The 12,517-nt window shown below is 40.6% G+C and overlaps 1 protein-coding gene across 3 annotated transcripts; it reads left to right on the forward strand.

The window, feature by feature from the left end:
* Positions 1-1,388: 1,388 nt before the first annotated feature.
* On the forward strand, positions 1,389-10,541 carry LOC311085010 (complement factor H-like). 3 transcript variants are annotated; one of them, XM_084117394.1, is made up of 8 exons: positions 1,389-1,709; positions 1,890-2,057; positions 2,156-2,261; positions 2,371-2,447; positions 2,631-2,813; positions 2,927-3,094; positions 10,091-10,137; positions 10,376-10,541. In XM_084117394.1, the coding sequence occupies exons 1-7, from the start codon at positions 1,640-1,642 to the stop codon at positions 10,096-10,098; spliced, it is 780 nt and encodes a 259-aa protein (XP_083973520.1). In that variant the 5' UTR covers positions 1,389-1,639; the 3' UTR covers positions 10,099-10,137; positions 10,376-10,541. The 3 variants fall into 3 exon arrangements, with proteins under 3 accessions (XP_083973520.1, XP_083973522.1, XP_083973521.1); XM_084117395.1 differs by having other exon boundaries at positions 1,549-1,709; positions 10,359-10,541; XM_084117396.1 differs by lacking the exon at positions 2,631-2,813 and having other exon boundaries at positions 1,533-1,709.
* Positions 10,542-12,517: the final 1,976 nt, after the last annotated feature.

Genomic DNA, 12,517 nt, shown 5'->3' on the forward strand with positions numbered 1-12,517 from the left:
AGCGGTGTATATTTTAAAATAATAAATGCAATCATAAATTTTAACTTTACAGAAGGACGACTTGGTGGTGCAATTGATCATTGAATTCTTAAAGCAGATATTTAGCAGTCATCCATTATTTTGAGCGGAGAAAAAAGGGTAAAAATTGTGACATTATTTGGAACAGGAAAATTAACAGAAACAAGTTGATGCTCAAAAGTGTGTGAATTAGAGTGAATGGAAATAACCTGTTTATATTTGTCTTTGACTTATATTGTATAATTAAAAGACTGTATGCTGCTCAGCACAGAAACAAACTTGTTACTGCACTAGCATTATAGCAAAGTTATTGCTCAATGAACAAAGCAACATGCTTCAGATTATCAATACATGCAGTTATTCACAACCTAACCATAAGCCCTAGGCTACTCTTCTGCACAATCTTCTGATCAAAACTTCAACATAATAGACAAAAAAACTATTTTAAACAACTGAAAATTTAAACATTAACAGATGTTTCCCTTTGCTCAAAAACACATAAAATAACACTTCATTTCAACATGTACTCTCCATTTACAGCCATGTGCAAAGCATCCTGGGAACTAACAATGGTGTCTCTAAAACTCGTAATTGATCAAATTCTCTTAAAATAAATAGGTAGCATTTTTTCCTTAATTTTATCAGCTTAATCTGTTCCTCAATTTAAGCCTCAAAACTGTGTATGTTTCCTTAAAAAAATAGGAAAATGTATTTTATTCTTATTGCTATAAAATAATTTATTCAATTCAGGGTTTTTAGTATTTACACATCTCAAAATCTGATAACAGGGTTGCAAAATCACAAACCTCAGAACTTAACTTATAAACTTCTTATAATATTTAGTTTGACATTTATTTTCACAGTCAGCATTTCACAGTCACAAGAACTATTTTTTTCAATATTTATTGGGGAAAAAATACATTTGTATACATTTTTCATGTCCTATTTTAAACATAATTAATTGTTTGCCAAGAATCACATGACAACCATTTGCAAACAAAGTTAAAGACCTTTGAGTTTAACAATTCAGTGTTTACATAAAAAGTTAGATCCAGTAAATGACATCCAGCCTTTACATTTCCAACTCTTCTTTTAATTTTATTTTTATTTTTATGTGAGATAAGGAGGATCATCTAGGTCATAAGAGACAACAGTCAGTCAAATACTTTAAGGCTCAAACTCTTCTTCAAAATTGTTGTGAATCTTCTTCGATCTCACTCATTATGCTTTATGGGACAGATTCATTAGCCACATAATGTACTTTATGATTTGATTCACGAAGAACATGAAAAATATTAACCGTATTAAAGAGTTCAGAGGTGAACATGGCATGTTGGAACCTTTGCTTCATGTTCATGTGTTGAACAACTATGACTCAAGAATTTTGACTTCTCTAAAGTAACATTTATTTTGGTGTGTTTAAATGGCAAATAAGAATTGCTGCATCAGATAAGGTTTTTTATTTTATTTTTTCACTTATATGAAATATTGCTTGTGCACAGAGTGGTCCGGTGTAAGAAAAACCTCTCTTTGACTTTGATAAATGATTAACTTGTTGATCCCCAAGCAGACAAGAGTATCAGAGACAGACCAACAAAGATACTTGTGAATTGAGATCAAAATGAGAGTTCCTGTAAAACTCCTCGGCTTCGTCTTTTGGTTGTTTTCCTTCAATTGTGTTCGATGTCAAGGTAAGGGATTTTTTGTTGTTGTTATTTATTTGAATGTCTTTTTAATTGAGATTTTATTGACTTGAATATAAATGTTATATTATATGCACTTCCCAAACTGAAAGTGTTGCCTAGTTTTGCATGTGATTCAGCATTTAATGTACAAAATGTCTTAGTGTAACATTTTTTTGTGCTTCTCAGAATGTCGTATAGCAGATATGAACTATGAAAACACAGAACCAGTTGCGAAAGAGTTATACGATGAAGGTGAAACAGTGACACTGAGCTGCACGACAGGTTATACTGTAATGTATAGATTAAAATGTGAAAAAGGACAATGGAAGACATCCATTGAGCAACCATGTGCAAGTGAGAAAATGGTCAATTCCACATCACCAATGACCACATCATTTTTAGTTATTAAATCAATGTTACAATGCAGAGTAAAACTTGTTTGATTTCTGCAGAGAAAAAATGCGGTCACCCAGGGGACACAGCAAATGGTGATTTTAGTCTTATATCAGGATCTGAGTTTGTTTTTGGAGCAACAGTGTTGTATACTTGCAAGAAAGGGTAAATGTGCTTTATGCTTTTTATTCTCTTGTATGACATGCATACTGTCCTTTTTAGTTTAGCACTCCTTGTACTTGTAAAAAGTGTGCACTTGTACTTGTGTTCTCAGGTTTGAAATGACAAGCAGAATCAATCAGCGTACCTGCAGAGCTCAAGGATGGGACAATACTCTCCCTATCTGTGAAGGTACGCTTTCTTCAGTAACTATTTTTCTTTTTTGTCTTTTGTCTTTTTTGATATTTTTGATTTCTTTTGATTTTCTCTCAGTCATAAACTTCGGAACTATAGTGACAAGAGAATTATAACTAAAATAAGTGATTGGTTTGTTGGTTACTTTATTTGTATTTATTGTAATATTTTATTGCCTAGCTGTGACATGTCCAGCCATTCACACAGATGTGGATGTGATTGCATCGGGCAACACAGAGGAGAGAAGTTATGGTGATTTTATTCACTTTGAGTGTGTATCTAATGACAAAAAGATAGACGGAAGTAGTGACATTCACTGCACAGAGACGGGCGAATGGAGTCACCCTGTTCCAAAGTGCAAAGGTTCATTCCATTGTTTATTAGTTTGTTTGTATATTCGCCCAATGATCACAGATTTCTGAGCTTTATTCAAAACACCAATTTAACTATTCCTCTTTCCCTTGCTTTTCACACAGAGATAACATGCACAGCACCAGATATACCAAATGGTGAAGTTGTTGAGAAAATGCAAGAATACCAGAAAGATGCCATATTAAAATACAGATGTTCACCAGGGTTCAAGCCTAGAGAGGGAGTCCCCAGATGTGCTAAATTTGGCTGGACTCTGAACCCAGAATGTGATGGTAATGCACCAATATTACATAATAAACAATTCATATGTGAAATAACACTAAAATCATTCTATCCATATAGCTTTCATTATGCAAAAAAACTCTGTAGTGTCACACTGAAACAATAGTAAATTAGATAGCCATTAACCTTAAATTCAATCCCTTGGCCTTTGGAATTAAAATAGCCCCACATCATCACATAGCCTTCACCATACCTAGAGATTGGCATGGGGTACTTTCCATAAGATCATCTCTCAATGCAAATCAAACTAGCTTTTAGGCTAACTGAAATAAAATCATGCCAATCTCTAGGTATGGTGAAGGCTATGTGATGATGTGGGGCTATTTTAATTCCAAAGGCCAAGGGAACTTTATCAGGATGCATAGTATCCTAAAAAAAAATAATAAAAAATACTTAAAAATAAAAATCTGCCTGCCTCTATGGGAATTTAACATAGGGGTGTACTCACTTATGCACCATGTATTTTAAGGAAGAACATTTATTTATTTACGATACATTATTCATTCACAAAGAAAATTGGTGTCCTTAAAGGTTGGATTTTTCCTAATTTTTTAAATTAAGGCATTAAGTTCAATTTCCAAAATATGATTTTTTATTCCTCTTTTTAGTCAACTTTAGCATGGGTGTATTCACTTATGCATTGCACTGTATATATATATATATATATTTTTTTATTTTTTTTTTTAAACAAGTGTCAGAATCGCTTGTCATTTCCCAAAAAGACAAAGTCTGCCTCCTCCAAGGGCAGCGCTTGCAGGTTCACCACCTGGTCTCGAAAAGGTGTGGTGGGAACCTTGGGCACATATCCAGGCCGGGGTCTCAGGATCACGTGAGAGTTAGCCGGCCCGAATTCCAGGCACGCTTCGTCAACCGAAAATGCCTGCAGGTCCCCTACCCTCTTGATGGAGGCCAATGCAACCAGGAGCGCTGTCTTAATTGACAGGAACTTAAGCTCCACTGATTGCAGAGGCTCAAAGGGAGCACTCTGTAGGGCAGTTAAAACCACTGAGAGGTCCCAAGAGGGTACGAGGGGAGGACAAGGAGGATTCAGTCTCCTCGCTCCCCTCAGGAACCTGATGATCAGGTCATGCCTTCCCAGAGACTTACCATCGACTGCATCGTGATGTGCGGCAATAGCGGCAACATACACTTTCAGGGTGGAGGGAGACAGCCTTCGCTCCAACCCTTCTTGCAGGAAGGAAAGCACGACACTGATCGGGCATTTCGTGGGTTCTTGATGTTTAGAAGAACACCAGTTGACGAAGAGGTTCCACTTCAACGCATAGGCATGTCTCGTGGACGATGCTCTAGCGGAAGTGATGGTAGCCACCACCTCTGGTGATAGGGTACTCAAACCTGACTCGTCCCGTCCAGGAGCCACACGTGGAGGTTCCAAAGATCGGGACGAGGGTGCCAAAGGGTGCCCCGTCTCTGAGAAAGCAAGTCCTTCCTCAGAGGGATAGGCCAGGGAGGTACTGTCGCGAGGAGTACTAGTTCTGAGAACCAGGTCCGGTTGTGCCAATACGGGGCAACCAAAATGACCTGCTCCTCGTCCTCCCTGATCTTGCGCAAAGTCTGCGCAAGGAGGCTCACTGGGGGAAATGCATACTTGCGCAGGCCCCACGGCCAGCTGTGTGCCAGTGCATCCGTGCCGAGCGTGCCCTCGGTCAGGGAATAATACAGGTCGCAGTGGGACGAGTCGTGGAAGGCAAACAGGTCTACCTGTGCGTCCCCGAACTGATCCCAAATCAGCTGGACCGACTGGGGATGGAGTCTCCATTCTCCAGCGAGAGGCCGAAGCCAAGACAGCTCGTCGGCCGTCTGGTTCAGGTCTCCCGGGATATAAATGGCTCGAAGCGACCTCAGATGCTTCTGACTCCATATGAGGAGGTGGCGAGCGAGTTGCGACATACGGCGGGAGCGTAGACCACCTTGATGGTTGATGTACGCTACTGTCGCGGTATTGTCTGATCGGACTAGTACATGCTGACCCTTGAGCAGCGCACGGAAGCGGTGCAGGGCGAGACGTACAGCCAGCAACTCGCAGCAATTGACATGCCAAAGGCGCTGGGGTCCTGTCCAGGAGCCCGCGGCAGCATGTCCATTGCACATGGCGCCCCAGCCCGTGGTGGAGGCATCTGTTGATACAACAACATGCCGGGAAACTCGTTCTAAGGGCACTCCGGCCCGTAGAAAACTGAGGTTCGTCCACGGGGTGAAGGTCTGACGGCAGGCTGGAGTCACTGGGACTTGGAGCGTGCCGTGTTGCCATGCCCACCTCGGGACTCGATCGCGAAGCCAAAGCTGAAGCGGTCTCATATGAAGCAATCCGAGCGGCGTTACTGCGGCTGCGGATGCCATATGCCCCAGGAGCCTCTGAAATAATTTCAGTGGAACCGCACTCTTGTCCTCGAATTGGCGTAGACAAGTCAGCAGTAGCTGCGCGCACATGGCGACCGAGTCGATCTCCATATCGAGAAAAGAGATCCTCTGCACGGGGCAGAGTTTGCTCTTCTCCCAGTTGACCCGAAGGCCCAGACGAGCTAGGTGCCGGAACACTAGGTCCCTGTGTTCGCAAACCTGATCTCGAGAGTGAGCTAGGATCAGCCAGTCGTCGAGATAGTTCAGGATGCGAACCCCTTGTTCCCCTCCGGGGCCTCAACGACTTTCGTGAGGGACAGTCTCAATCGCACCCTTCGCCAGTAGACCTCCGCTCTCATGACAGGGGCATTGCCACCGACCATAGTGAAGCAGACTCCCCTGAAGCGGGGAGGAGACCGTGCGAACTGAATCGCGTAGCCGAGCCTGATGGTTCTCGCGACCCAGCGGGACAGTCTGGGAAGCTCTAGCCAGGCCTCCAGAAAGTGCACCAGCGGGGTCATACGAACCACAGACGTACCATCGGTGGTGCAGCGAGGCGGAATGACCAGCCCAGGCGAGGGTGGCATAGCGGCCCTGTGCGGGGGCACGGTCATTACCGCATCCTGCCAGAGGAGGCCAGGGGAGGACCAAGCGGCAACATTCTGATCTGAAAAATGAAGCCTACCCGGAAGTGCGAAAAACTGCAATACATCGAAAATCCGCTAGGGGAAGGTCCCAAAAGGGAGCAAATGTCCATAGCCCCCATGTTAAAATGTCCGTTTTCACAGCATAAATTCATGTTTTTACAGGTTGGTCCCATGGACTTTTATTGTATTTTTCGATAGGTTCCGAGTACCTGACAACCATGAGGGCTGTGAATTTTTTTCGAACTCGTTAGTTTAGATCGTATTTAGATATAAAATGTATGACAATAAAGGCATGGTTAACTTTGATTGACAGCTTGATTGACAGCTGACAAGGCAGCGCCACGGAGAATGACAACATAAGAAGCGCCATTTTTTAATACAGTTGGCATATAATACTACTGTTTCTGTATCATGAAATGTAGTTTTAAGAGTTTTTCAGGCGAGAATGTAGTTGTTTAAAGCTCAAATCTGTGGTTTATTTATAAAGATTTATGAAAATTGTATCCAGTTGTGAGATCCAGCGATGACCGGGCGCTCAGCGTGATGTACCCCGCCTGGAACAGCCTTTCCTCGGCTAGACGTTCTGAGGTTTGCTCGTGGCGTCTCTGTAGTGGTTAAACATGAGATATAATTGTGTTGTCTTGTGTATATCTAACGGGCGATTTTTGGTCTCGTAACGTAAATCTATAATTTGTTCCCTGGGCAATCGTTTTGGCTGAGGGGAAGTTTCATAACTTTATAAGCTATTTAACTACCGTTGTATGGTTAGACTAGATCGAGCGCTGACTTTTTATGTTTGACTGAATTGTTTGCTTTATTTGTATAGCTTCTTGTAACTTTACCTTTTACTTATACTTTTATAATGGCTAATATTGATAAAACTGAAATTTAACAAAAAGAGACTGGGTTGAGTTTTGTCATTTTAAATTTTAAATTTTAATACAACGAATATGATCTGTAATGTTGTTTACTGCAACATCTGTTGTTTAGTACAAATGCACATATTGTCTGGACCATATTAAAATGTTTAATATGTTTATATTATATTTAAAACGAAAAGAGGCAGGTTTGTGTTTTATATTTTGTTATAACAGGTAATTATAAATAGGCAAACATTATATGCAGTGAATATAATCAATACGCGTTGCCTGAACCACATTTGTGTGGCTATAATGTTTAAGATTTCTTTAAATGAAAACGAAAAGAGTTAGTATGGTGTTTTATAACATATTTCGTTGCCTAAAATATACACAGAGATAACCGGAGTAGCAGAGCGAGCTGAGTGACGCGCGCTGCGTCAGAAGGTGGGCGGGGTTAGGATTTCCCAAGATTTTCCAAGATGGCGCCGCCCATACCCCCCATAAACGGCTTCAAACCCGTTCTTCAGAAAGTCTATGGGTGACGTCACAGACGCTTTGTCCATATTTTTTACAGTCTATGGGGAGGACCAGCGTCCCACGGGGGCATGCTCTGGCAGGGGTCTGGCGACAGAGGGGGATGAGAGGAGCGTGGCCCGTGGGCGGCGCATGCTGTCATCCACAGCCTCTTGGGGCTCAGAGAAAGAGCATCAGTTCTTTTTGAACGAGATTCTCCCCCAGCCCTCCACCGGGGGAAGGAGTGGTCCTGCTACCAGCTCCTGAAAGAACTGAGCCCTAACTCCAAGCTGCCCGTCTCAGGAGTGCTGCTTAGCCAGGTGTTAGCCGGTTAAGGGGCAGAGACCGGCGGTGCCAGCCTCCAGCAACCTCCTCGTGCTTGGGCCGTTGAAGGCTCGAGGGGAGGAGCCGCATGGAGGCGGCGTCGGCGGGAAGCAGACTAAGGAGACCACACGGACGGATGACCGTCAGTGCAGGAGCCTCAGTCTGCTTCTGGAGTGATCGAAGACTGTTGGGCGCAGTCCTCAACCACACCACCGACCAAGCTGCCCGTCTCAAGAGTGCTGCTTAGGCTGGCGTGGCAGTCTAAGGGGCGGAGACGGGCAGCGCCGCCCTCCTGCGACCTCCTCCTGCCCAGTGCCAGTGAAGGCCCGAGGGGAGGAGCCGCAAGGAGGTGGCCTTGGCGGGAAGCAGACTAAGGAGACCACACGGATGGATGACCATCAGTGCAGACGAACCTGAGTCTGCTTCTGGTGGCCGAAGCCACCCCGCCGAAGAGCCGAAGAGCCCCGAATGAAACACTGGGTCCCCGAGAGGAACCAGGCACACACGGAAGCCCCACGGTTTGCAATGTGGAGGGGGGCGTGTTTTTTTTTTTTTTGTATTGTACCACACTGTAACCCTCAGATCACCCTGGCCACCAGCCAAAGTATCCCGTTCTTTAGGAAGAGATAGATTGGGGTGTGGCAGAGGGGACTCTACCCAAACTGAGATCATTGAGTCTCGATCTATAAACATCGCGATGGTCATGTTCCCGCAATGAAAACATGACTCATCCACGAGCGCTGCCGAGCGTGATTAAGCCCAACACGCGAAACAGCGCTCGTGACCGTTAGGCAGATGAATCACGCGCCCACATCCAGTAAATACACGGGCGAACCGTCTTGAAAAAGACGTGCCGCGTGCAGCTCTTTTAGAGAGGAAAAAAGCTCAGCAGAGTGCTGAAGCGCCCAGGGAGAAACACACTCACTGTCGGCAGATCACTGCACAAAACAGCAGCAAGCAATGCGATCTCGCTGGAACGCGCCATCACACAAACACACTGAAGAGCCGCTCGTCTCGTAGAGTGAAGATGATTCAGAATGGCTTGTAGGAGTGAAGAGAACTCTTGGCTCCTCAGCGAAGACATATCTGCATGTTGCCAGCGTACTTCCTTATATACCCACGACGTGGGGCGGACTTACGCTATGCAAATTCCGCAGACCCATGGCATTTCATTGCCATTGGCTCGTTTTGTATACTTGAAGGTGAGAGGCTTTCTAAGCGAAACCCCATTCGTCGTCATCCGACGTAACTCGGAGTGACCACGAAAGGGAACACGCTACAACATCAATTCAAGAATACGATATAAATGTCGTCCTGGGTTTGAACCAGAGCAGCCTGTACAAATCAGCCTGTACAAATCTCACTCATTTCCAATGCCCAACAGATTAATTCACCACAATATACTTTATGATTTGATCCAAGAAGAACATAAGCGAACAGTGTAAATATTGCTTGTGCACAGAGTGGTCTGGTGTAAGAAAAACCTCTCTTTGACTTTGATAAATGATTCACTTGTTGATCCCCAAGCAGACAAGAGTATCAGAGACAGACCAACAAAGAAACTCCTCGGCTTTGTCTTTTGGTTGTTTTTCTTTAATTTTGGCCAATATTTTTAAAGATTTGAAGACCCAACAAAATCAGAATTTGTGTTTTGCCACTTTTGCTCTAGATTAGTATTATAATCTTGTTAAACTGTCCTTCCCATAAAACAGTCTTCTCATCTGATTGAAGCCAAGAGAAAGAGTGATCAGTGGTTTAAAAATGGTCACGTTAATCCTCAGGGAATTCACAAAATAAAAAAGATGATAGAAACTTTTTAAATAAAGTATCAGAGACACTAAGTATAATGTAAAACATGAATTTATCCAAAGTTATTAATGAGTAAAATTTAAAAGAATAAATCTGACTCCACTCAGCCTCTCTCCACATTTTTCTTTAAAAAATATTGGGCACTTTTTTCAAGCAGTAAATGTGTGGTTTGCCTGCAGATGCATCTTTACCATCTTGCTAATTAATCTGATATTATAGACCTCTTTTGTTGAGGTTTCAATTCATGAAGGGTCAGTTACGGGCAGCTTTACTGAATAGAAAGTTCAAAAGAACAGCATTTATTTGAAATAGAAAATCTTTTGTATAATTAGAAATGTCTTTACTGTCACTTTTGATCAATTTAATGCATCATTACTGAATAATAATTTTAAAAAGACCACAAACTTTTAAATGGTACTGTACATTCCTGTTGAATAATTTTTTTGTTTTGTTTTTCCCCTCTTTTCTTCAGGTCAATAAGACATATAAATTGAAAGAAATGTGGATTAAAACACTGAGGTAAAAACTATGAAACATTTTGATGATGTTATATCCACATTTGATTTATAGCAACAAAATAGATTTAATGTTTTCAGAGTTTATTTTGCGGTGCAAAATTTGAATGGAATAAAGACCCTGTAATGATTTTTAGTGCATAAGTCTCTGTGGGCATGTAAACTGATTAAAACAACAATAATGCCCACTGTAACTCTGCATTTATCATAGTTTACTGTATTAAGATCTGATGATCCCACAGATGTGAATGAAGATGGACAGACAGTCTGCTGCAGGAGCAACACACACACACACACACACACACACACACACACACACTTGCTTGATACTTCAGTCTACTTGCTTATGTTACAGTAATATGACTCTGTGTTAACACTGCTTTGGAATAAAGCTTAACTTTCAAATTATTCCCCTGAGTTTGGTATTTATTATTATATATTTTTTTTTACATTCAACTATTTTCTCCCAATTTATTTACATAGGAGTTTAACTTAACCCCTTAACTGTCGTCAGAATCAGTAATCTGGTGGATTTTGTAGGCAGGTTAAGACTGGATTTAGATTTTTAAAATGTACTGTAAAGGAATACCAATGCTTTGTTTTTTAAATAATAATAATGATAATTATTGCGTGAATATTTAAATCTGTTGCATTTCGCAGGTGGTTTAAGACTGGAGTTAGATTTTTTTTTTTTTTTTAAATGTACTGTAAGGGAATTTTTTTTTTTATTATTATGTTTTGAAAAAGCCATTACAATTATAAAAATGACATGTTTTTGGTGAGTTTATAATGTAATAAATTTCTCATAATGTAAAAATTGTTATTACATTATGAGCTCAAGATTTTAGTACGTTTTGAGAAAATGATTACATTATGAACATTTTATTACAATAATAATGTAATACTTATTACATTATGTGCAGTTTTTACATTATGTGCTGTTATTACATTAATGTGTAATAAATGCGTGCTGGCAGTTTATTATGAAGGACTAAAAATGACAGAAGGAAAAATAAATAAATAAATAAAAGTAGAAATAAATAAATAAATGCAGAAATAATAGTGAAAATAAATACATTTTGGTAATATAAATGGCTATTTCTGTATTTTTTACATGTATTTATTTATTTATGCATTTCTATATGTATTTATTTTTGTATTTATACATTTATTTATATATGTATGTATTTATATACTTATTTATTTATTTATATATTTATATATGTATTTATTTCTACATTTATTTATTTCTACATTTATTTATTTCTGTATTTCCACATTTCTACATTTATTTATTTCTGTATTTCTACATTTCTACATTTATTTATTTCTGTATTTCCACATTTCTACATTTATTTTTCCCTGCGCCTGTATGCTAATTGACCTATGGCTAAGCCACGCCCCCTCCACGCACTCAGTCAACATTCGGTGACAGGTGCTATGGCAGATGTCACAGTAGGAGACATTTCACAGGAGGCAATTGATGATTTTTGGAGACAGAAAGATTATATATCATCTCGAAGTCACCAAAGGGGCCTTAACTATGCATTGGATGGTTATATTAATAATTTTATTGTTGAGAAGGTCGATAAGCTTCAGCTCCAGACAAAGATTTACAGTTCACAGTGTAAACGTTATAGTTTGGTGCTATTTCGCTTCAAACGCTCGCTTTATACGCGCGTCCTACTCGCTTTGGACGCGCGAATGGATTCACAATGTTCCAGCGTCGAACTAGACGCGATACGCACGAATTTGACGCTCTATTCGCGTTAGGTGTGAACGCAGCATAATGAACAGGCTGCGATGTCAAGATTGCAATGCTGGAATGTGTGTGTGTGTGTGTCAGAGAGAGAGAGAGGCACAGGCGCGATCGAACAGTGGAAACATAAAAACATACTCCATTTTGTTCATACAGGACATCATTAAAACTGCAAAGTGTTTAGCCTACTTATATTTGTGTAAAACACAACATTGTGCTTTTGTCAAACTGTAAACTCTTGTCAAACTGTAACCTACAACTGTCACCCAACCAAAATCACACACACACACGCTGTTTAAAAGCAAAAATGACAAGAAAAATCATATAAAAACAAATGAAAACTGACTAACTGCAATGTATTTCAATGGACGTAGAGAAGCAGAGAATGTCCGAGTGTATTGCGTTAGCTATGCGCACTGTGATTGGCTCATCGCGTTTGGGGGCGTGGCTTAGCCATCGATCAATTAGCATACAGGCGCAGGGAAAAATAAATGTAGAAATGTGGAAATACAGAAATAAATAAAAGTAGAAATAAATAAATGTATAAATAAATAAATACATATATAAATAAATAAATAAATATATATATAAATACATGAATACATAAATATATAAATAAATGTAT

Source organism: Abramis brama (assembly GCF_963993115.1).
Source record: "Abramis brama genome assembly, chromosome: 6".
In the NCBI taxonomy this organism is placed as follows: domain Eukaryota; kingdom Metazoa; phylum Chordata; class Actinopteri; order Cypriniformes; family Leuciscidae; genus Abramis; species Abramis brama.